This window comes from Hemiscyllium ocellatum, chromosome 31 (genome assembly GCF_020745735.1).
Source record: "Hemiscyllium ocellatum isolate sHemOce1 chromosome 31, sHemOce1.pat.X.cur, whole genome shotgun sequence".
Lineage (NCBI taxonomy): Eukaryota > Metazoa > Chordata > Chondrichthyes > Orectolobiformes > Hemiscylliidae > Hemiscyllium > Hemiscyllium ocellatum.
The window spans coordinates 37,061,042-37,087,026 of record NC_083431.1 but is presented as its reverse complement, the minus strand read 5'-3'; the positions used below and the strand labels follow the sequence as shown (position 1 = coordinate 37,087,026).

Sequence of the window (25,985 nt, the reverse complement as noted above, 5' to 3'; positions counted from 1 at the left end):
CTGGCCTATTCCCAGAACCTGCGCCGCTGCAGTCGCCCGGGCCATCTTCCAGTTCATATGGAGTTCAAAGATGGACCGGGTCCGAAGGGACTCACTATACAAAGATCTGGGCAACGGGGGAAAAAATACACCCAATGCCACCCTCACCCTGATGGCCACCTTTGTGTGTGGCTGCATCAAGCTGTGTGTGGATCCCCGGTACGCAAACACCAAGTGTCACTACGTACTGAGGTTCTACCTGTCCCCGGTGTTGCGAAGGATGGGCCTGGCCTCGCTGCCGCGGAACGCTCCGAGTAGTTGGACCGTTCCGTACCACCTGTCCTTCGTGGAGAAATTTCTGAAGAAAAACACCTTTGACCACAAGTCCATCAGGAAGTGGTCAGCACGTAGCGTCCTCGAGACCCTTCGGGAAAAGGAGAGGGCGGATCCTGTTGAGTGGTTCCCTGAGCAGACTGTCAAAGCAATTTGGCAGAATGCCTCATCGCCAGAACTTTCCAACAAGCACCAAGACATGGCTTGGCTGGTGGTGAGAAGGGCTCTACCTGTGAGATCGTTTATGCACGCCCGGACTCTCAGCCGCACCGCACGCTGCCCTCGAAGCGGCTGCGGGGGGGACGAGACTGTCACACACCTCCTTCTGGAATGTGCCTATGCAGAGGAAGTCTGGAGAGGAATGCAGTGGTATTTGTCGAGGTTCATCCCGAGCAGCGCCGTGACGCGGGACTCCTTGCTCTACGGCCTGTTCCCCGGGACGCACACCGAGACGAACATCAACTGCGCCTGGAGGATCATCAACTCGGTGAAGGACGCTCTCTGGGCGGTCCGAAACCTGTTGATCTTCCAGCTGAAGGAGTTGACCCCGACTGAGTGTTGCAGACTGGCACATTCCAAGGTCCAGGACTACGTGTTGAGGGACGCGCTGAAGCTTGGGGCAGCTGCCGCCAAGGCGCAGTGGGGAAAGACCACCGTTTAACATCTGCCTGTCAAAAGAAAAGCAGGGGGCCCATGCAGTCATTTGGGCTCTGCTGACGCCTCAGCTCAATATATGAGTGAGAAATGCACTGATCTGTATGTAATAATGATAATTCGGAGCTGTGTATGTAAATGTGGAAATATGAATGGCATTACCTAATGTACAGTGTATCAAATTATTCTATGCATATTTTATGAATAAAGTATATTTTTCAAATTAAAAAAAAATCACCTTCTAGAAACAGTCCTTTATATCCTGATGGGTGGTTTTGTTTTATTGGGCTAGTTAACCCTTTCATGTACTAACTGTCTTATATGACAGAGAGAGGTCTGGTGCCCGGGCTGTCCCCTATAATTGGTATTCACTGGGGCCTGGACTGTCTTCTACTGTAATATTGACTGGGTCCCTTCACATTAAGGTTTTTTTTTTGGGACCAGGGAATTGGGTATGGTTATTGCCTAAAATATGGGGACTGAAGAGTGCTGTCTGAGAAACTGTACTTGCATATAGTGCTGAAAGCATTTTTTAAACAGCAGGTACAGATTTTGCAAATATTTGGTGTTTGCTTGACTGTCAGCTCTAGTTCCAAATGTTGGCTACTTGGGGTGATAACAAAAATCCAGCTGCAGTCAATTCCTTGGTCACTGTTTGTTTTTTTTTTACTGATTTTCATTTTGAGAGATGTTTCTGACTTTGGAGATGCAGAACAGAGGAAATTACCATAACCATTTTTATGATCCTGCCACACATACTGGCCAGAATTTATCTCCTTAAGGAGATGTTTTTAAGATGGACACATTGGAGTGTTAACGAATTTCTCGTCTTGTAATAGCTAGAGCTTTTGGCTGAGCAGAAATATAACTTGGAGCAGCAGATCGTCACAGTGCAGAAGGAGAACTTGGCACTAAAGAACATCATTGACTCCATGCAGGAAGAATTCTCACAGTTACAACAGAAGAACACTGAACAGCTCCTGCAGGTTAGATCTAATGTTAGACTTCATCTGAACTGGCCTGATGAAGAGTTACTGGACTCGAAACGTTAATTCTGCTTTCTTCCCACAGATGCTGCCAGACCTGCTGAATTTCACCAGCAATTTCTGTTTCTTTCTTCAAATTAAATGTTAGTTTAAGATAAAGGTTCCTTGTTCTATCTGATAGCAGGAAATTCTTCACACTTGGAGTGTAGATGATCAAGATTGTATAAAGGTGTAAGAGTCTGCCAGAGTTAATCCTGAGGAGTAAGCTAAGCATTGCACAGTATGATGATGTCAGACAGACACTGGCAGAGGGACAGCTTTGAATCACAAAGGATTAAGATCAAACACTGAGGTGTGCCTCAATACCTGCTACACCAATGGAACTTGTACCTATTTGCTATCATGTAATAAAATTAGATTGAAGGAATGTGATAAGGAGAGTCCAGAGGCAGTATGTTCGTGTTAGTGTAAAGGGCAAGGTTGGTAGGTGTAAGGAATTCTGGATAATTAGAAAAATTGAAACTCTGGTCCAAAAAAAAAAGTAGAAAGCATATGGCAGGTATAGAAAGCTGGGATCAAGTGAATCCATAGAGGAGTTTAAGAGCAGTCGGAGCATATCAAGAGGGAAATCAGGAGGGCAAAAAGGGCACATGAGATAGCTTTGGCAAAGAGATTCTACAAATACATTAAATGTAAAAGAGTAAGCAGGGAAAGATCGACCAAGGCTGTCTGTGTGGAACTGCATGACGTGGGTGAGATACCAAATGAGTATTTCATGTCAGTATTTACTGTGGAGAAGGATATGAAAGCTAGAGAACTTGGAGAAATAGATAGTGATATCTTGAAAAGTGTCCTTAATTGTACAGTTGGATGATAAAGCATATAGATGGATAAATCCTCAGGACCTGATCATATGTATCCCAGAACTCTGTGGGTAGCTAAGGAAGTGCCCATTACTGAGATATGTCATCAGTAGCTACAGGTGAGGTGTCAGAAGACAGGAGGTTGGCTATTAAGTTTGCAGATGACACCAAAGTTGGTGGCGTAGTGGCCAATAAAGGTTATCTCTGAGTACAATGGAACCTTGATCAGATGCCTCAATAGGCTGAGGAGTGGCAGATGGAATTTAATCTAGATAAATGTAAGGTGATGCATTTTGGGAAGGCAAATCAGGGTAGGACTTAATGGTAAGGTCCTGGGGAGTGTTGCTGGACAAAGAGACCTTGGAGTGCAGATTCATTGTTCTTGGACAAGTTGGACAGAAGGGATTGTTTCCATGTTGTACAACACTATGACCTTGAGTATAAGTTACATTTTGTTTAAGACAAGAGCCTTATGGGGAAGAGGGTGGTGGCAGGAAATCTCCCAGATGGATCTTACACTATGATAAACTGTGCTGAGGATTTGTCTTACAATGCAAAAGAATGAAAAAAATGAAGAAATAACTGTTTGCAGTGATGACAGACATGTTTTGGGAGACAGTTTTCAGAATGAATGAATTAAGATCAACTGTGTTTGTTTTACAATGTACACACAATCGTAGCCAAGTTTACAAAAGCAAGTGTAAACCTGCCACATGGCAGCACTTAAACCTCAATTTTCTCTCTCTCAAACATACACGTACTCTCTCTCACACACACACACGTACTCTCACACATGTACACACACACGTACTCTCACACATGTACGTACACACACACACGCAGAGATATAGAACTTTACAAACAAACACAGGCAGCTTTCCACTGGTGCTGAAAGTCAGTAAGATCCAGCTAATTCTCAAGAGAGGAAATAGAACTTTCAAGAGTTTCCGCTCTTGGGATGGTTTTGTTGTACTAAGTGCTTTCATTCACATTCTAGGCAGCTTTTCATCGTGTTTCTGTGAGCAGGACAAGTCAGCCATGTAGAACTCAAAGGTGAGGAAACAGACAGTTCAGCTATTTGTGATGATATGAAGCTGTTGCTTAATTGACAGGTGAATGGTTATTTTCTGTTGTTTATGTCAAATTTCCAGCTCTCATGGTTTCTCTTTCATTTAGTAGTAGCCAGCAATACTGTGTCAGCCTCTGTCTCTGTCTGTGTGTGTCAGCCTCTGTCTCTGTGTGTCAGTGTGTGCGTGCGCCCGTGCCCACGTCAGCCTCTGTTTGTGTGTCAGTGTGTGCGCACATTTGTGTCTGTGTGTGTGTCTGCTGATAAATGCAATCAAAATAAAAGCTGGGTAAATTCCTAGTGAAGTACTAGACTGGAAATTATTGGGCTAAAATGACTGATATTAAAAATCTCCACAGGCCCAACAGTTCTTGTCCTGAAAAATGCTTAGTCACTTGGGTATCAGGGAATATCTGTACAGAGCAGCATTTTAAGAGATTAAGTGGGGGGTAGAGTCCATGATCAATAAGGTTACTTATAAACTTCACCTTTGCTCATTTGTGAGCAAAGATTCTAATGTAATACTCAAACCCCAAGTTTGGTGTCACTTTGTACTGACAACTGAACTCCATACTTTACTTTTGTCCCCCTGGGCTTGAGAAAGAGAGAATTAATTTGGACTGATCTTAGTAATTGTCTAGCCTACTGAAATGTGATGTTGAGTAAATGTTTGGGCTTTGCATGATCTCATTTATAGTTATGTGTGACTTGGACATGTTGAGTTTTAAAAAAAAAAGTGGCTAAAGTAGTGTCATTTAGAGGATGAGAATGTACATCTATTCATATGATACGATGAAGGGGCCGAGGCATTGAATAGGAATTTTGTGTGGGTCTTCACAGTGGAGGACAGGAATAACATGCCAGTAATTGACAAAGGTAAGCAAGGACCTAAAAACAACCATTATCATGGAAGATATCGTGTTGGGCAAGATAATGGAACTAAGGTTAGAAAAGTCTCCTGGCCCTGATGGAATGCATCCCAGGGTGGTAACAGAAATGGTGGGAGACTTTTCTACCCTTAGACTTATGTCTCCCGCCAGATTAGGAAACAGCAAATGTGATGCCACTGCTTAAACAGGGTGGTACACAAAAGATGGGGAATTACAGACTGGTTAGCTTAACTTCTGTAGTGGGGAAGATGCTCAAGTCTATTATCAAGGAAGAAATAGCAAAATATCTAAATAGAAATTGTCCCATTGGGCAGATGCAGCATGAGTTCATGAGGATAGGCCATGCTTAATTAATCTTTTGGAATGCTTTGAAGACATTATGAACATGGTGGACAACAGGGACCAAGTAGATGTGGTATACCTAGATTTCCAAAAGATTTCCTTTGAAATGGTGCTGCACAAGAGGCTGCTACATAAGATGAAGATGCATGGCGTTACGGGTAAAGTATTAACATGGATCAAGGATTATTGACTAACAGGAAGCAAAGAGTGGGGATAAATGAGTGCTATTGTGATTGGCAATCACTAACTAGTGGTGTGCCTCAGGGAGCACTGGTGGGATGGCAATTATTCACAATTTACAGAGATGATTTGAAGTTGGAGACCATGTGTAGTATGTCAAAGTTTGCAGATGAGACTAAGATGAGTGGCAGAACAAAGTGTACAGAGGACTGTGAAACTTTGCAGAAGAATGGAGATAATTTAAGTGAGTGGGCAAAGGTCTGGCAAGTGGAATACAATGTTAATAAATGCAAAGTCATCCATTTTGGTAGGAATAATAGTAAAAAGGACTATTGCTTGAATGGTTAAAAAGTTGCAGCATGCTGCTATGCAGAGGGACCTGGGTGTCCTTGTGCATGAATCACGAAGGTTGGTCTGCAAGTGCAATGAGTAATCCCCCCTCATTCCTGATGAATGGACGTTTGAGCATAAACAACTCTCCTGCTCCTTGGATGCTACCTGACCGGCTGTGCTTTTCCAGCACCATATTTTTCAACTCTGATCTCCAGCATCTGCAGTCCTCGCACTCTCCCAACAGATAATTAAGAAGGCAAATGGAATTTTGTCCTTCATTGCTAAACGGAGTTTAAAAACAGAGAGAGTGTTGCACCTGGAGTACTGTGTGCAGTTTTGGTCTCCTTACTTGAGGAAGGATGTACTGGCACTGGAGGGGGTGCAGAGGAGGTTCACTAGGTTGGTTCCAGAATTGGAGGGGGGGGGGGGGGTTGGCTTATGAGCTGACACTGAGTGGTCTGGGATTATATTCGTTGGAATTTGGAAGAATGAGGGGAGATCTTATAGAAAGACGTAACGTTATGAAGGGAATAGGTAAGATAGATGTAGAGAGAATGTTTCCTCTGGCAGGTGAAACTAGGACAAGAGGGCATAGCCTCAGAATTAGGGGAGCAGGTTTAGAACTGAGTTGAGAAGGAGCTTCTTTGCCTAGAGGGTTGGAAATCCATGGAATTCCCTGCCCAGTGAAGTAGTTGACACTAGTTCAGTCAATGTTTTTAAAGCTATGATAGATTTTGTTTTTTTTTTGAACAATGAAGGAATTAAGGGTTATGGTGAGAGGGCGGGTAAGTGGAGCTGAGGCCACAAAGAGATCAGCCATGATCCTATTGAATGGTGGAGTGGGCTCGAGATGGCCTTACTTCTGGTTCCTAATTCTTATGTAAATGGGGAAATTCGTGGCCGATAGACTATAATGTGGGGCCATCCATTTTGGTAGCAAGGCACATGTTTAAATCTGAATAGAGAGAGGTTGAGAGCAGGGGAGGTGCTATGTGACCTGGGTGTCCTTATTATACACCAGTGGCTGGAAGTAAGCATACAGGTGCAGCCGACATTGGAAAACACAAATGTTGGACTTTGTACTGAGAGGATTTGAGTACAGGAGAAAGGATGGCTTACCGCAGCTCTATAGGGCATTGGTAAGACCACGTCTAGAATATTGGGTACGCATTTTGTCTCCCTGTCTGAGGGAGGGTGGTCTGGATATTAAGGGAGTGCCACAAAGCTTTGCCAGACTGAGTCCTGAGATGGAAGGACTGACATGTAGGGAGATAATGAGTCAGTTAGGACTGTATTCACTCGAGTTTAAAAGATTGTGGAGGTGCGAGGATCTCATAGAAATCTATAAAATTCAAACAGGATTAAACAGGGCAAATGCAGAAAGATGATCTCAATGACCCAGGATTTCAGAGCAAGGGGTCATAGTCTAAGGATAATGACTAAGCCTTTTAGGACAGAGATGATGAGGAATTTATTCAGGGGCTGGAGACTCTGAAAATAACGGCCACAGGAGACTGTTGAGTAAAAACATAAGGTTTTCAAAAAAGATGCAGGTAAAGATGTTGGGACTAAAGAGATCAAAGGAGAATGGGGGAAAGCGGGGCCAGAATGTTGGATGATCAGCCATTACCATAGTGAATGTCAGAACAGGCTCAAAGGGCCAAAAGCCTAATTGTGTTCCTATATTCTATTTCTTTGTGAAATGGATGGTGATACTTAATAGCCTTCAATATAAGGAATGGCCATTTGGCTAAGATGTCATCTATACAATGTATGTCAGAGAGAGTCAGTAACTTGGGGAGGAAGTGGTTTGTTTGGAAGACGATGAGGGAGAGAAGAACATCTTGGTTGCTTTGCCGAAGAGTTATCTTAACCTTAACTAACCAGATAACCACCTCTTGTTCCAATCTCTTCTCTTTAATCTTATGGGTTATGTGGATACGTTCACAACAGTAAGAGATACTATTGAGAGTGTGAGTTTTCTCTAATTGTGGCTGTTCTCTTCATCCAATAGTTAACCCTGGCACAGGAGAATGTCAGACAAGTCCAGGGCTTGAATCACCAACTGCAGAACCAAGTGCAGGAGCTGCATGAGCAGCTGACGATGCAGGAATCCACCAACCACAACGATTCCCTTCTCTCTGAAATTGAGCACAATCTGGAGACTGAGGCTCAGGCTTGGGAGGCTGAGAAAGATCAGGTATAGGGAACTACTACATTGGCTATTTGCATTCGCAGATTGTAGTATTTCAAATTTTGTAGTTTACAGGACCCTTTCTCTCAGGAGGGGATTGGCTGAACTTGCTGTTTCTAAATGATTGTCTGGTGTATTTTTCTGTGACTTGCTCTAGGTAAAGAATGATATTGTGAATATCCATCAGCAATTACTCACCTTGAGTGGTGTGAAGTGCTCTGACAGTTTGACTGGATGTCAGTTTCATAGTCTGCAGGCAGCCCTTTCGCATCTCAAGGAGCAGGTCCACAGCCTAACACAAGGCCCAGCTCCACAGGTAAGGAGACTCTAACACTCATACAGCCGTCAGTTTCACTGGAGAGCTGCATGGAACAATGGAAAAGTTGGGCAGGCTTCACACTAAGTGAGCACTGGTATTTCCTTTGGGATGGGACTTTAAATTGAAGCGCTAGTGAGGGAATGAAAGATTTCTTTGTTTACTGAATGGAAGAGAATTTTTAGAAATCTTGATTTTTGAAGAAGAAACTATTAACAGTCTCTCTACAGCAAAAACATTTTTGATAGAACCCTTAGGAGTATTGCTATGCAGAGGAATCTGGGTGTGGAGGTGCATAGATCACTAAAGATGGCAGTGCAGGTAGGTAAGCATGTCATAGGCCTTTTTAACTACCTTGCCTAATTTGGAAGGGGCAATGAGTATAACAATAGACAAATTATGCTGCAGCTTTATAAAGCTTTAGTTAGGCCACACTTGGAATATTGCATACAGTTCTGATTATCACACTATCAGAAGGATGTGGATGCTTTGTAAAGGGTACAGAAAAGGTTTACCAGGATGTTGCCTGGTATGAGAGACTTTAGCTATGAAGAAAGGTTGGATAGACTGGGTTTGTTTTCACTAGAACCTGATAGAAGTTTATAATATTGTGAACGGCATGGATGGAGTGGAAAGTTTGAAGCTTTTTCCTAGGGTGGAAGGATCAATTACTAGGGAACAAAGGTTCAAGGTGCAGGGCGGGTGGAAGTTTAAGAGATGTGTGAGGCAAGTTTTTCACAGAGTGGTGAGTGCCTGGAACTCGCTGCCAGAGGAGGGGGTGGAAGCAGACACAATAGCAACATTCAAGAAGCACCTGGACCAATGCATGAATGAGAAAAGAATAGAGGGATACGATCCTGTAAGTGAAGATAGTTTTAGTATGAAGGGCAAAATGTGTTGGCAAAGGCTTGGAAGGCTGAAGAGTCTGTTCCTGTGCTGCATCATTCTTTGCTCTTTAATAGAGCATTTTTTAAAAACCTCAATGTCCCAAAGTACTTTACAGCTAATGAAGTAATTTTGAAATGTAGTCACTATTGTAATGTATGAAATACAGCAGCCAATCTGTGCACTGCAAGCTTCCAGCTGAGCATTACATTCAAAATGATAGTTCCTTCAACCAGAAGCTACTCAGTGTTGCCCTGGGGCTTGAAACAGCAACGTTCTGACTCAGTACCAGCTGAGTCATAGCTGACACCACAGTCACTCTTCTGAAGACTTGAGGCATATTGTTGAGAATTGGAAAAGTAAGCTTTACATCCACACCTTATTGTTCCAGATAGGATCTAGGATTTCATGATGACACTAGATGCCTGCAATGGAAACTATTTCATTAAAAACCTCCCAGTCGTCCTCCTCCTCCTGCAGTTGTGCCTGTGAGGGAGGTGTCTACATTTAAAAATGGCAAGTCCTATTGTCTCCGCCACAGCTCTACCAGATAGATTTGTAAGTTGCTCACTCATTTCACCTTTCCCCTTTCTGAAACATCAGGGTAGTGAAATGATAACTGGCCTGTATCAGTGAAAGAGCTAAATACTGGTTTCAGTGATGTCCTAGTAGAAAGATAGGGGACGTGTGATACATTTAGATTTAGAGTTCTCTTCATTATCATAAAGTGCCCTCTGCCCCCTTTCTCTCACATTATGCTTTCTTCAAGACAGGATTATTCCTCGTTCTACCCCCACTATCCAAGGAAAGCTTCTTTTTATTGACATCCATCACCAAATCATCCGTTTGACAAGTTAAGCAATTCTTACCTTGGTTTTAAAAATAAAACAAGTTAGGGGAAGAGGGAGGTGACTAAATTGATCTGGAGTTGGAGGGGATAATAACACCCTGCAGGCCTACAGTGCCCAACTCCCTTTCCCTGCCTGAAGGATGTTGGTGGACCATGCATGCTTCCTCTTTAGGGACACGTGGGCAACAAAAATAGCAGCGAATATGCTCAACCAACAACAGCTAAACTTGCTAAAGGAGGTCAAATAACCATTAAAAATTACACACATCCAGCAGCATCCTTGAGGTCAAGATTAAGTGTGTGGAGAACGGCGAGTTAGAAAGCAAAATGCTGGTCATTCAGTTGAGTAGCTGAAATGAATCTAATAGGATTGGTTAGTGTACGGATGATTTGCTTACCCGCTGCCATTGTAGTTGACAATCCAACAGTTTTCATATCAGAGATTATAAACCTAATGCTTGCATAAATACGAAAGTCGGTGGAGTTGTGGACAGCAAAGAAGGATGTGGCAGGTTACAGCGGGATATAGATAAGTTGCAGAGCTGGGCAGAAAGGTGGCAAATGGAGTTCAATGTAGCTAAGTGTGAAGTCATTCACTTTGGTAGGAGTAACAAGATGGATTACCGGGCTAATGGTAGGCTACTTGGTAGTGTGGATGAGCAGAGGGATCTTGGTGTCCATGTACACAGATCTCTGAAAGTTGCAACCCAGGTAAATAGTGCTGTGAAGAAGGCATATGGCATACTGGGCTTTATTGGTAGAGAAATTGAGTTCCGGAGTCCTGAGGTCATGTTGCAGTTGTATAAGACTCTGGTGCGGTTTTATCTGGAGTATTGTGTGCAGTTTTGGTCGCCATACTATAGGAAGGATGTGGAGGCACTGGAACGGGTGCAGAGGAGGTTTACCAGGATGTTGCCTGATATGGTAGGAAGATCGTATGAGCAAAGGCTGAGGCACTTGGGGCTGTTCTCATTGGAGAAAAAAGGTTTGGGGAGATTTGATAGAGGTGTACAAGATGATTAGGGGTTTAGATAGGGTTGACAAGGAGAACCTTTTTCCGCGTATGGAGTCAGTTGTTACTAGGGGACACAGCTTTAAATTAAGGGGAGGTTGGTATAGGACAGATGTTAGGGGTAGCTTCTTTACTCAGTGGGTTGAGAGTTCATGGAATGCCCTGCCAGTAGCAGTGGTGGACTCTCTCTCTTTATGGTCATTCAAGCGGGCATTGGATAAGCATATGGAGGTTATTGGGCTAGTGTAGGTTAGGTAGGCTTCGGTCGGCGCAACATCGAGGGCCGAAGGGTCTGTACTGCGCTGTATTTTTCTATGTTCTAAATGTAGCAATGTAGATGAAGGGCTCTGGCCCGAAACGTCGAATTTCCTGTTCCTTGGATGCTGCCTGACCTGCTGCGCTTTAACCAGCAACGCATTTCAGCTCTGATCTCCAGCATCTGCAGACCTCACTTTTTACTTGAAGAATATAAAATTAATGTCAGGGTACATGTTGGCTAATATTCTCAGATGCCCTTGGGCTATTTCTAATAGAAGCATCTTTCACCATTTTCAATCTTTTGCATAAGGTTCTCACAGAAAGCAGTCAGAAAGAATTGGAGGAGGAACTAAGGAGGGAACGACAGCTAAACCGGCAGGAACAGGCAATGAATGAAGAGAAGCAACAGATGATTGAGGAGCTTCAGAGACAGGTAATGCTTCATGAGGTCATCATGCATCACAGACACGCTCGCTGCTTGTTCAATGTATAACTGAACCAGCTCACGTAGTTTGAAAATTGGCAAAGTTCAAGGGTCAATGCCTGGACAGTGTAGAAGGGAAAGCCATGACTTGGAGGAGCCGGTATCGGACTGGGGTGGATGAAGTTGAAAATCACACAACACCAGGTTATAGTCCTACAGGTTTATTTGGAAGGACTAGCTTTCAGAGCACCACTCCTTCAGGTGATTGTGGGGGTTAACACGCTAACAGAATTTATAGCTACTTCTAGATGGGAAAGGGAAGAGCAAACTCGTCCAGGCTTTCTGATTTCATTTTACTACTCTGTTGAAAACCTGAACTCCACTAATACTGCTTGGGATATCTCTGGTTGCCTCTGAAGAAATTGGAACTCTGCGGTAAAAGAATTGATTTTTTTTACCCGAAACCCCAAATTTTTTACTAAATTACACAAAGATGAATCCTCCAATCACATTGCTCATTAGTATGGTTTAACATCAGAAGGATATTAATCCAGTAACCCCAATAATGTTCTGGGCACCTGGGTTCAAATCCCGCCATGGTAGATGGTGAAATTTGAATTCAATAACGAATCTGGAATTAGGTGTCTAATGCTGACCATAAAACCATTGTTGATTGTTGGGAAAACCCCTACTTCATTAATGTCTTTTAGGGAAGGGAATCTGTCAGTTTGACTGGTTTGGCCTACATGTGATCAGATCCACAGCAATGTGATTGATTGATTGATTGCTAATTGCCCTCTGGGCAACTTGGGATGGGCAATAAATGCTGGTCCAGCCAGAGGCCCACATCCAGAGAGTGGGTAAACAAAAGGACTTTTGTATCGTAATCACTAGTTATCATCGTCCACACCAATCTATCCACGTTCGATTGCTAACTTTGTTATTGTGTTAGTTTTGTGCCTTGAACATGGGCTGGATTGAGAGTACAGGGGAGTTCTGGGATAGCGCGTGTTTTGGTAGCATGGTTTGGCTATAACTTCGCTGGAGCATTCGGGAAGGATATTTTTGAGAACGCTTACCTCCGTTCACAATAGGCTGATTCCAGTTGGGATCGGTTCGCACACTTCATTCAGTGCATGTGCCAATAGCTGCATGGAAATCTCTACCCTGTCCTGTGCATGCGTGGTTCCCGCAGTGGACTTTGTGCCATTCTGTGCATGTGCGATGTCAGCTGCCAATACAGCAGCTTTCACTAAGTGGTGCTGTACAGACAGCAGCTTTCTTACATTGTTAAATGCACTGTGTTAAATTTATAGACAATAGGTGCAGGAGTAGGCCATTCTGCCCTTTGATCCATGGCTGATCATCCTCAATCAGTATCCTGTTCCTGCCTTATCCCCATAACCCTTGATTCCACTATCCTTAAGAGCTCTATCCAACCCTTTCTTGAAAGTATCCAGAGACTTGGCCTCCACAGCCTTCTGGGGCAGAACATTCCACACATCCACCACTCTCTGGGTGAAGAAGTTTCTCCTCAACTCTGTTCTAAATGGCCTACCCCTTAATTTTAAACTGTGTCCTCTGGTTCGGGACTCCCCCATCAGCAGAAACATGTTTCCTGCCTCCAGAGGGACCAATCCTTTAATAATCTTGTACGTCTCAATCAGATCCCCTCTCAGCTTTCTAAACTCAAGGATATATAAGCCCAGTCGCTCCAATCTTTCAACATAAGGTAGTCCCGCCATTCTGGGAATTGACCTCGTGAACCTACGCTGCACTCCCTCAATAGCCAGAATGTCTTTGCTCAAATTTGGAGACCAAAACTGCACACAATATTCCAGGTGCGGTCTCACCAGGGCCCTGTACAGCTGCAGAAGAACCTCTTTGTTTCTATACTCAATTCCTCTTGTTGTGAAGGCCAGCATGCTATTAGCTTTCTTCACTGCCTGCTGTACCTGCATGCTTGCTTTCATTGACTGGTGTACAAGGACACCTAGATCTCGTTGTACTGTCCCTTTACCTAACTTGACTCCATTTAGATAGGAGCTGAAAATGTGTTGCTGGAAAAGCGCAGCAGGTCAGGCAGCATCCAAGGAACAGGAGATTCGATGTTTCGGGCATAAGCACTCCATTTAGGTAGTAATCTGCCTTCCTGTTCTTGCCACCAATGTGGATAACCACACATTTATCCACACTAAACTGCATCTGTCCACTCACACAGCCTATCCAGGTCACCCTGTAATCTCCTAACATCCTCCTATTTTTACTTTTGTTTCACGAATAAATATGATTTCAACTTTCTTTCAGGCAAGTGTTATACTTTGTGTTAGACTCTTGGGTGGTTTTTGGGTGACCATGAGTGATTTTTTTTTTTGCTGGTCTGCCCAACCGCACTTTTCCCATAGGCTCTATTACTTCTATTAAGTGCTGTTCTATTAAGTGAGATTTCATTAGAACACGTATTAGGCGAACTACCTATCCACAAAGCCATTTAACGTATCCATCCAGCTAACTGCTTGTTCCTTTTTTGGTATTCAATAGCAATCTCTATTTCTGCTGAGCTGAGTGGCGTTGACATTGCATTAACCGATGGCACAGTGTACACTTCAGGTCATAGCTTATTTGATTTGGTTTGGGGTGGATGTGGTGAGACTTGATGCAGATAGACTCCAGGTTGTGCTTTCACTCAGCAGTGTGTATGATTGAATCCTCTAGCTAGAGGTGCTAAACACAGATCTGGTGAATCTCCAGAAGGAAAACGATAGTTTGCGGAGCAGCCTGGAGAATGACTCTGGTCATCGGCATTTCCTGCAAGCAATCCGTGAAAGAGACATCGCGATAACGAAGTAAGTGATTGGCCTGTTTTGATTTGCTTATCCCCACTAGTTTAGTCTCGAGCTGCTATATGACCTTTGGCATTAGTGGGAATGGTTCTTAAACGTGTGTTGTATTTGACACCGATGTGCTTTTGACCACACGTCTGTGTCACCACTAACACTGCTTACTTCCCAATGCACAATACTTCTCACCTCAGCTCATTAGTTGCTGAAAGCTTCTTCCATGCTTTTTTTTAAACCTCCTGGACTTGACTATTCCAAACGCTCCTGGCTGGTCTTCCACCCTCTGTTAACTTGAGATCATTGAAAACTTGACTGCTTGTGTCCTAAAGTGCATCAACTCCCATTCACTTATCACTTCTATGCTTACTTACTGGCTGATATTCGAGCAATGCCTCAATTTTAAAATTCTTGTATTTTTTTAAATACTTTCTTATCTCTGTAAAATTCTCTAGTCCAGCACTGTCCGAATTATCTGTGCCTGCTGTGAAATCCTGATTTGTTCACGTTACTGTTTATCCCCATGTCTTTAGTTACCAAGAGGCCATGGTCTGGCAACCCCTCTTTAAATCTTTCCACTTTGCTTCCCCTCTTTCTTCCTCTAGGATACCACTTACAACTTCTTCAGTTAAGCTTTTGGAGACCTGACGTCATATGGCTTGGTGTCAAATTGTATTTAGTAATGCTCAAGTAAAATAACTCTGAATATTTTACTATTTGCAAGGGACTATATAAATCAGTGAGTTTTGAGAAGATATGTAGCTCAGGTTGCGGTTCTGGATGTAGATTTGCTTGAATCTTCCAGCTCAGTGAGCTCAGCCAGCACTATACAAACCTAAAATGTTACTGTTGTTAACTGAGATTAATTCAGCCTTTGCCCTTCCCTGCTCTGGCACTAACATTTTATTTGGCTTTCCTTGTCTGTTAGTGCTATTTTTAAGTCATTAAGCTGATATTGACCCAATGAGTTTGGGTGTGGCACCAAGTCCTATATGAAAAGAAAGGCTTGTACTGTATCTATATATCCCTTCTCACGATCACTTGACACTAATTACCTAAATGTGAAGTGTATTCATTGTTACATCAGAGGAAACACAACAGATAGTTTACACACAGCAAGGAATGAGAAACAGCACCATGATAATGGTTCAATCTGTTTTCGTCATTTTGATGGAGTGATAAATATCAGCGAATGAAATCAGGACTAACTCACCTGTGTTTGAAACCTTGGTTTAACATCTTTCGCTTAAAATAAAAGCAGCACTGATCCAGTAATGCATTCAAATGTCAACCTTATCCTAACTGCTCAAGTCCAATGGGACTTGAATATGTAAACCTTATTGCTGTCAGTTAAGACTGCTACCAACTGAGCCACATCTGACGTGACATGGAGTTGTCAGTGTAGGACTGGGTTGGGCAAGATAAAAAAAAATCTCGCGACACCAAGTTGGAGTGCAACCTGTTGTACAATAACCTGGTGTTATGTGATCTCTGACCACACCTGACATAGGAAGGGAAAAGATGGAAATGCCTGTTTAATTGAACACCAGAATGAATGCACATGTAACAATTAATCTGGAAAAAGTGGTAAATAATAGCTAACGCTTTTACAGAAAAAATGCAGTGGAAGCAGAGCTCCTGAACTGTCAAATGGATATGAAATCATTGAACTCCCAGCTTCTGGAGACCATTCAACAGAAAGTGGGTTTGTCACAGGAATTAGAAGCTTGGCAGGTACGTCTGCAGCTAATGGAATGGATGACTTAATTGAAATCTTCAAGGACATGTAGGATTGTGATGAAGCAACTACTGATTGTTAATTTCCAGGAGTTAGTGGAGTAGAATCAAGGTCAGATAATTAGGGAATTCAAAGGGGCATTTAGAAAACTTTTTTGTTCCCCCCCCCACACAGAGGACAGTTTTGATGTGGCATTCTATGTCACAAACTTTGTAAGACTGTTTATGAATGCTTTTAAAAATAATTGCTTGAAAAGAAAAAACATTAAAAGTTGTGACAAATCAGCAGGAGAGCAATCTAAGTTCAAGGTTTGTGTAAAGATTTGTATCTTGGGTGCTGTTTGTTGTGGTTTTGGGAATGTTTGCTGAGCTGGGAAGTTGATTTGCAGATGTTTCGACCCCTGTCTAGGTGATATCTTCAGCACTTTGGAGCCTCTTGTGAAGCTCTGTTGTACTGTCTCTTCTGGAATTTATTTGGTTCTGTTCCTGCTGCTTCCAGTTCCTCGTTCCAGATGTTTGTTGTAGTGGCCGGTATATTGGGTCTTGTTGATGGAGTCTGTGGCTGAGTGCCATGCTTCTAGATTATCTCTGGCTGCCCTATAGTCAGCTTGTGCTGTGATGATTGTGTTGTCCCAGTCGAATCTGTGGTCCTTGAAATCTGTGTATGGCTACTAGGGACAGCTGGTTGTGGCTTTTAGTGGCTAGTTAGTGTTCATGGATGTGGATTGATAGTTGTCTACCTGTTTGTTCTAAATGTGTTTGTGCAGACAACTCACCAGGACAAAAACCCTATACCCATCATGTGCAAGATTAATGTAATTTACAGGATTCCATGCAAAGACTGCACAAAACACAATATAGGGCAAACGGACTGATAACAAGCATTCCGCATCCACGAACGCCAATGAGCCCCTAAATGCCATGACCAGCTATCCCTTGTAGCCATACACACAGATTTCAAGGACCACGGGTTTGGCTGGGACAACGCAATAATCATGTGACAAGCTAAACATAGGACAGCCAGAGTGTTTCTAGAAGCATGGTACTCAGCAACTCCTATTCCTGGATGTGATGTAACAAAGAACACAGAACGGTGAGTGCACCACAAAAGTGTTCAGGAAAGCCAACCAGGTCCTGAATTACAACATCAACCACATAAAAATACACCAGAGAAGTTGACATTGGGACTCAGTTGAAAAGGGCTACAACACACTGCAGCACCCCTGACCTATGAAGGAAAGAAGAAGAAAACCTTTAGTGTATTTGCCAAGAACGAATATCCCCACAACTTCATCCACAGATGCCTAACAGACAAATATCACAATGAGGGCATGCGATGACCTAACTCATTAGCTGTGCTACCTTCCATAAAAATGTTTCAAGTGACAGCCAGACTTCTCCAACCACTCTGAATCACGACAGCCCATAAACCTGCATCCACGCTCACACAGCAACTCGCCAGAACAAACGTCCCAATACCCAGGATGGAATCTGAATCCAAAAGAGAAAATGCTGGACAATCTCAGCAGGTCTGGCAGCATCTGGAAGAAGACAAAAGAGCTGATGTTTCGAGTCTAACTGACCCTTTATCAAAGCTGTGGTAGGGCAAACAGGCAGACAACTAGCAATCTGCATCCATGAACACCATCGAGCCACTAAACGCCACAACCAGCTGTCCTTAATAGCCCCACACACAGATGACAGGGACCACTAGTACGACTGGGACAACATAACGATCATAGGACAAGCTAAACAGAGAGCAGCCAGAGAATTTCTAAAAGCATGGCACTCAGCCACAGACTCCATCAGCAAGCGCATTGACCTCGACCCAATATACTGGCCACTACAATGAACAACTGGAACCAGCAGGAATGGAACCAAATACTTTCCAGAAGACACAGTACAGCAGCACTTCACAGGAGGCTGCAAACCACTGAAGATGTCACCTTGACAGGGGATGAAACGTCAACAAATCAACTTCCCAGCTCAGCGAACATTCCCACAACCGATTGACGTCAATGTCTCATGGAGAGAAATGTCAACTCAGACTGTTAGACAGCACGGTGGCACAGTGGTTAGCATTGCTGCCTCACAGCGCCAGGGACCTGGGTTCAATTCCCGCCTCAGGCGACTGACTGTGTGGAGTTTGCACGTTCTCCCCGTGTCTGCGTGGGTTTCCTCCGGGTGCTCCGGTTTCCTCCCACAGTCCAAAGATGTGCGGGTCAGGTGAATTGGCCATGCTAAATTGCCCGTAGTGTTAGGTAAGGGGTATATGTAGGGGTGTGGGTGGGTTGCGCTTCGGCGGGTCAGTGTGGACTTGTTGGGCCGAAGGGCCTGTTTCCACACTGTAAGTAATCTAATCTAAGAATAGCCTGTTTCTTGCTGTAACGTGTTATGATTCCATCTTAAATATTTAATATGTCATGGGGACATTATACAAATCATATAGAGCAGTACATTGTATGAATAACAACAGATATATTTTGGCAACTGATGAGTTGAGTTGAAAATAAGAGAGTGAGACTGTATTTCAGTGCACTGAGTTGGAGAGGATGGGTAAATTAAGGCCAGCAACAAGGAAAATGGGAGGGGGAATAACAAAACTTAGACACGTATGATGTTGGGAGAGGACTGCAGGCAGAGTTATGAAAGGCATGTAAACTGAGCAAAGTAACTCCGTGCAAGACAGTCACCGAGAACAAAGGCAGCACCTTTTTAGGACAGTGACAATGAAACAAAATGAGATGAGAGGGAAAGCAGGTTTCAACAGTGAAAGTTCAACCAAGGACAAATCCCTACTAAGTGCCAGTAAAATGCAGGTATCTTTATTTTCTTTTGTAACTGCACCATAATTTCAGTCTCCAAGGTTTAGTTTCAAACTAACAATCCAGACCTTGAAGAAAGAACATCACTTGACTTTGTCTCGATTACTCGGCATTAAGAACAGTAAAAAAAGGAAAGTATGACTAAATAATTAATAAACAGCCAATTATCTGTAATATATATTGTGTTAGCAGAGAATGCACCAAGAATTTGTGGTTTACCATTAATTATAGCTATTCAGATAGTGGAGAAACAGAATATCTGGTTCTAGTCACATGTTACATAAACGACGTGACTGGTTATATAACTGGCACTATTTTGATGTAACCAGTACCAATTGTACTACATAGCTTCCATAAATCATCAGGCTACAACCTCCACCTCAATGTACAGATGTAGTTTTGTCACTCCTGTTCCAAAACTACTACTCAAAAGGAAAGATATGTTGACTGTCAGTGTAGCTCTAATTATTGTTAGGAAGGTTTTCTGTAGTTGTATATGGATGACTCTATTTTTGATTGTGTTACTTAAATGGGGAGATGACTAAAGAGCTGAGTGGACTGCGATTAAATATATGAACAGCAGAATGAAATGTGTAATGTTAAATGGGATTGGAACTTGATGGGAAGATCGATTTTTAATAGATTGAATAAATAATTTGGTGACTAAATGAATGAGTTGATCAAGCAACAATTGACAGATGAATTGAGAAATAAGTAGGTAGATGGGGGTGATTAATAATAGCTTCACTGATCTTTTGAACTGAGCACGAAAGGATGCTGCATAAGATAAAGATGCATGATGCTACGGGTAAAGTATTAGCATGGATAGAGGATCGGTTGACTAACAGGAAGCAATGAGTGGAGATAAGTGAGTGCCAGTGGTATGTCTCAGGGATCAGTGTTGGGACCACAATTATTCACAATTTATATAAATATTTGGAGTTGGGGACCAGTTGTAGTGTGTCAAAGTTTGCAGATGTCACTAAGATGAGTGGCAGAGCAGAGTGTGTAGAGGACTGTGAAACTTTGCTGAGGAACAGGGATACTTTGGGCAAAGGTCTGGCAGATGGAATACAATGTTAATAAATATGATGTCATCCATTTTAGTGGGAGTAACAGTAAAAAGGACTATTACTTGAATGGTTAAAATGTTGCAGCATGCTGCTATACAGAGGGACCTGGGTATTTTTGTGCATGAATCACGGAAGGTTGATCTGCAGGTGCAACAGGTAATTAGGACGGCAAATAGAATTTTGTCCTTCATTGCTAAAGGGATTGTGTTTAAAAGTGGAGAGGTTATGTTGCAGATGTATAGGGTGCTGGTGAGGCCGCACCCGGAGCACTATGTGCAGTTTTGGTCTCCTTACTTGAGAAAGGATGTACTGGCACTAGAGGGGGTGCAGAGGAGGTTCACTCGGTTGATTCTAGAGTTGAGGGGGTTGGTTTATGAGGAGACACTGAGGAGACTAGGGTTATATTCATTGGAATTTGGAAAAATGAGGGGAGATCTTATAGAAACATGTAAAATGATGAAGGAAATAGATGAGATAGATGTCGAGAGGATGTTTCCACTGGCAGGTGAAGCTAGGACAAGAGGGCACAGCCTCAGAATTAGAGGGGGGGGGGGTAGATTTTAGACTGAATTGAAGGAACTTCTTCACCCAGAGGGTTGTAAACCGATGGAATTCCCTGCCCAGTGAAATAGTTGCCTCTAGTTCAGTCAATATTTTTAAAGCTCTGATAACGAGCAATGAAGTAACTAAGGATTATGGTCAGAGTGTGTGTAAGTGGAGCTGAGGCCATGAAGAGATCAGGCATGATCTTATTGAATGGCGGAGTGGGCTCGAAGGACCAGATGGCCTACTCCTGCTCCTAATTCTTATGTTCGAACAGTTAATCAGCAAAATAATTTACTGTTTCAATTTCTGTTGTATTATTGAAAGGATGACATGCAATTTGTGATAAGTCAACAACTCAAAACCCAGCAGAAGACCGAACAGGCCTTGAATGCTTCCTCCCAAAATGACAGCCAGTACAGGGATTCCAAACGTCGCTACTCCTTTCTCCATAGAAATCAAATTCCCGAAGGAAAAGGCTTTCTCTCATTGTTTAAGAGGTGAGCAGTGGTTGCCTCCGACTCCTTTCCTCCCTACAATCTTCATCAAACCGAGTGGCTGATAGGCCAGGAAATTATTCTACAGAGTGTATCAAATCTCCAGGGACAAGGCAAACTCCAAAACTCTTCTCTTGAAAATGCCACTGAATTTCATGTATTGATCAAGAAAAAGCCTGAAGCCAGGGATGTAGACTACTGGATGCAGAATTAGTTTGAAAAACAAAGTTGATTTTAAAAAATCAACTAATACATAGAAAGGCAAAGGACAAGATGTCAATATTGCAAGATTCTGGAGACAAACAAAAAAAATCAAGAGGAGGTGGTTGTCAAGACATGAACAGATATAAAATTGTTTATTTTCCACACTGTAATACAAAATCTACCAGCTCCATGACAGGCTGCATGGAGCTCAAGGTGGTCAATACTTTTTTTCATAACTGGTGATTAATGAAGGTTTCTTTAAAAGAATAAATTTGTAAAGTAATAGAATACAAACTGCCGATGCAGATTTCCATCAGTATCTGTAAATGGAAAAGGTTGGTTCAGATTTTTGGGTCTTTATCAGATTCCTAAATGTCATGCTGGAAAGTTGGTACCCAAAAGACTAATCTGACTGGCTTTTTACAGGTGACAGTGTTGTTCTATATTTTTAGCCTTTTCTGTATTTTTTTTATTTCCAGTATACAAAGTTTTTTGTTTCTTTTTATTTAAAGTGTAAAATCTATTAAAAAAAAAGCTTATAGTTATTCCACATGTTCTCCAAGTTTTTGTGGCACCATCCAGTCATTGTTGAATAAATATTATTTATTACTTCACAAGAGTATGTGATTGTTGAGTTCTTAAATTATCGGGAAAAAACATAAATATAATTGTTTCTGATAAGTGTATATATATCCACTAACAATAATGACCATATGTATGTACACATGTGCACGTACACACACACGCACACATGTACACACACACACATCCTTGGTCGAGTGGGAGGGGGAGTTGAAGTGTTCAGCCACTGAGTCATGGGGTTAGACTGTGCGGGTGTCTGAAATGTTCTCTGAAATGATCTAAGTTGGCGTCCTGTCTCCCCGATGGAGAGGAGACTACATTGGGTGCAACAGATGCAAGTAAATGACGTTTGTGGAAGTACAGGTAAATCTGCCGGATGTGGAAGGATCCTTTTGCAGCCTTGAAGAGAGGTGAAGGGGGAGGTGTGGGCACAGGTTTTGCACTCCTTGCAGTGGTAGACTAAGGGTTGAAGGTGAGGACCTGGAGGGTTCTGTCCTTGTTGCAATTGGAGGGGTGGGGTTCAAGAGCAGAGGTGTGGGAAGTGGAGGAGATGTGCTGAAGGGCATCGTCGACTACGTGGGAGGGGAAACTGCGGTCTTTGAAGGAGGAGGCCATCTGGGATATTCTATGGTGGAACTGATCCTCCTGGGAGCAGATGCGGCAGAGGCAGAGGAATTGGGAATAAGGGATAGCATTTTTACAGCAGGTAGGGTGGGAGGAGGTGTAATCTGGATAGCTGTGGGAGTTGGTGGGTTTGTAGTGGATTTCCGTGTTGAGTCAGTCACTGGAAATGGAGAGAGTCCAGGGAGGAATCTGAGATAGTCCAGGTGAACTTGAGGTTAGGGTGGAATGTGTAGATGAAGTTGATGAATTGTTCAACTTCTTTGTGCATGTTTTATAATGGAAAAACAGTCATTGCACTGTAATAATTCCTGGTATTAAATCAAGCTTTTCATAATAGGGGTCTGGATCCTAACTGGGCTTGCAAGCTGAATCTTTGGGGCCTGAGCTGTGACCAAGAAAGAACAGCTGTGTTTTCACTCTGCCAGGCCCTTCCTATCACAGCCCCTCTGCTCCACTCTCACAACGCACTTGCAACAATACTCAAACCTTGACATGAGTTCACAGTGGGGAAAAAGTTTGTGAAGCTCTGGTGTAGGAAGAAAAAATTGAACACTTACACATAAAAAGACACCATACCAGTGACTCTTAGTCTTACACAGTATGATTGAAAACCCACGTATAGCATATATGCACATTTATAAATTTGGCATGTTCACTGCTTATAAGTTGTTTTATTCAAACTCTAAGACAATAACAACCTCGAGGGAGTAAACAAGTAAAACTCTGGCGTGGAGCCAGGTTTCCATGACAAGATGTTGACGTATACACCCAGGGTGAGATTTGGCTCTGTCTGCCTGACTTTGATTAGCCATCAAGTCACAACAAACTTCATTAACACAAAGCATTGCAAAATCTACTAACATTCAATCCAGATATTGGCTCTATACAATGGGATCAATCAATCCTTTTATTTGTTCCTGGGATGTGGCATTGCTGGCAAGGTCAGCAATTATTACCCAGTAATTATTACCCAGTACCAGTTGTTCTAGAAAAGGTGATCATGAGTTGCCTTCTTGAACCATTGCAGTCTATTTGGCAAAGAAACACACAGAACCCTTAGACAAGGAGTTGCAAGAGTTTGATCCAGCCATGATGAAGGAAGGATGATGTGTAAATTTGATGAGTACTTGCAGCTAGTAGTATTTCTATGTGTCTGTTGCCCTTGATTTTGTGGAGGTTGTAGATTTGCCAAGTGCTACTAAAGAAGCTTGGGCAAGGTACTGCAGTGTACCATGTTGGCACTTCTGGTTGGAGTAAATGTTTTAAGGAAGTCAATGCAATACCAATTAAGTTAGCTGTTTTCATGTGGATAGCAAAAAATGCTATCTTATTCACCTAATCAATACTGTTTGCCCCATTTCTGCCAACAACTGTCTACCTGAACCTATTGTTTCAGTCTGTTGCAGACTTTTTTTATCTTCATTTACAGGATAAGGGCATCGCTGGCTAGGCTAGCATTTATTGCCCAAAGGGCAGTTAAGAGTCAACCACATTGCTGTGGTCTGCAGCCACATGTAGGCCAGACCAGGTAAGGATGGTAGCTTCCTTCCCTAAAGGGCAGTAGTGAACCAGATGGGTTTTTCCAACAATTGATAATGGATTCATCTTTCAACTCTTAAATCTAGGTTTTTCTCCCCCTATTGAATTCAAATTCTACTATATTGAGATTTGAATCCAGGTCTCTGGAACCTTACCCTGCTCTCTGGATTAACAGCACAGCGATAATACCATTAGGCTATCAGCTCCACCAGTATCTGCATCATGTCTCTGGTAGGCATCTGTCCCATCTATAGATGAACAATCCTGCTTCTTAGTGCCGTAACCTTCTCATCTGATGCACCTTGCCAAACACTGCTGCATTCTTTAGGCATCAACAATAGCTATATGATTAATTTTTGTTTTATATGACAAATTAGTACAATTCTTAACTGTCATAGTGTGCTTCAAATAGTGGAACCTTAAAAAGGAAGAATGTACTTGGCGGAAGCACATTAACAATGAAGGCAGATAGTGTGCAAAAAAAACAAACTCAATTAATGTGGTGCCTTTAATGGAAGGAACATTAAAAATGATGCAGAACTAGAAAGATTGCAGGCTACTGATTCATCACAATAACATTGTTTGAATTTCATCGCCAGCCCAGGGCTTGTGACCAGCTGGAATATTTCAGTTGGTGTATATCAATTCAATCAACAAAGATCTTGAGACTTTGGGACCAACTAATTTTCACTCTACTCCATTATAATATGTTCACAGTGGGTACTGTATAAACTAATAGTTATGAAAGGATTAATGATGGAGACTACATTAAGATCCACCCAATGTGATGATATCATACAGTATTAAGTGGGGGAAGATAATTAATCCAGCTTGAGTTCTCCATGGAGATAGATGTATCATCAGTGCCTCGTGATAATCTCACTTATCTTATCTAACCAGCCAATGTAACTTGTACTTCTTTTTTATCATGCAATAAAATATGATTTGTTTGTCCTGTCGTTAAGATTCATGACTGGTTCACCCTTTAACACTGTTATTCAAACAGATGCTATATTCAGTATAGTGCAGCACTACCATCATTAGCTGGTGGGTTCTGCAACACATACATTAAGCACAAAAAGATAACAATGGTGGAAAAAATCGAGTGGACCAAGAAAAAAAATTCAGGAGACAAGTGAATTCATGATTTTATTAAAAATTCCATCTTGAAGAATGCTCAGCTGCAGCAGGTGATGGCAGAGGGGTAAGACTCACTGGTCGTCGTGGGTGATGGTTTAAAAAAAAAGGTTCAGTTGTCTGTAAGATCCCTTCTGCATATGAGTCACTGGTCTAGTAATCCAGAATTACAAGACTAATGTTTTGGGGATGTAAATTTGAATCCCGCCATGGCAGTTGGCTAAATTTGAATAAAATTCTGCATTAGAAGGTCAGTCTAATGGTGACCGTGTAACCCCAGTCAATTGTTCTAAAAAAGTGGTCTTCAGGGAAGGAAGTACGCTATCATTACCTGATCTGGTCTACATGTGACTCCAGACCCATAGCAATGTGCTCGGCACTTAACTGCCCTTTGGGCAATTAGGAATGGGCAATAAATGCTGGCTGAGCCAGAAAAAAAACACGTCAGTCAGCAACTACAAGACCCTGTAACCAAACAAGTTGTCAGCAAAACACGTGGAAGAAAACAAATGCAGAAACAATGTTTCAGATCAGGGTGGGGGTGGTAAGAAGAGGGAAAACAGTGTGAGCTGGCAAGAGCTGTAAAGAACTGGTCACATTTGGCACCTACAGAGTGCTTAAAGAAGGCGGCCCTTTAGGAGTAGTCTCAAATTCAGAGTAAAGTGAAAAATCCCTGCTAGTTCAAGTTCACAACAAGCATTACTACTATGAGCTATTGTTATGGTAATGGACTGTGGCTTTACTTTATAAAATGGTCACAGCATCTTGAACATTGTGGGGCAGATTTAATTAGGTAAAATGGCAGTTTGAAGATAAAGAACA

General features: G+C 42.5%; 1 protein-coding gene across 1 annotated transcript in view; it reads left to right on the top strand.

The window, feature by feature from the left end:
- LOC132830423 (BICD family-like cargo adapter 1) overlaps nucleotides 1–21,858 on the top strand; it is a 38,747-nt gene extending 16,889 nt beyond the window's left edge. Inside the window, exons 4-10 of the mRNA XM_060848102.1 lie at nucleotides 1,806–1,952; nucleotides 7,641–7,826; nucleotides 7,978–8,136; nucleotides 11,452–11,574; nucleotides 14,281–14,411; nucleotides 16,016–16,136; nucleotides 20,908–21,858. Coding sequence (XP_060704085.1) covers nucleotides 1,806–1,952; nucleotides 7,641–7,826; nucleotides 7,978–8,136; nucleotides 11,452–11,574; nucleotides 14,281–14,411; nucleotides 16,016–16,136; nucleotides 20,908–21,084 — 1,044 coding nt within the window. The 3' untranslated portion in view covers nucleotides 21,085–21,858. The remainder of the gene's footprint in view (nucleotides 1–1,805; nucleotides 1,953–7,640; nucleotides 7,827–7,977; nucleotides 8,137–11,451; nucleotides 11,575–14,280; nucleotides 14,412–16,015; nucleotides 16,137–20,907) is intronic.
- The last annotated feature ends 4,127 nt before the right edge of the window (nucleotides 21,859–25,985 follow it).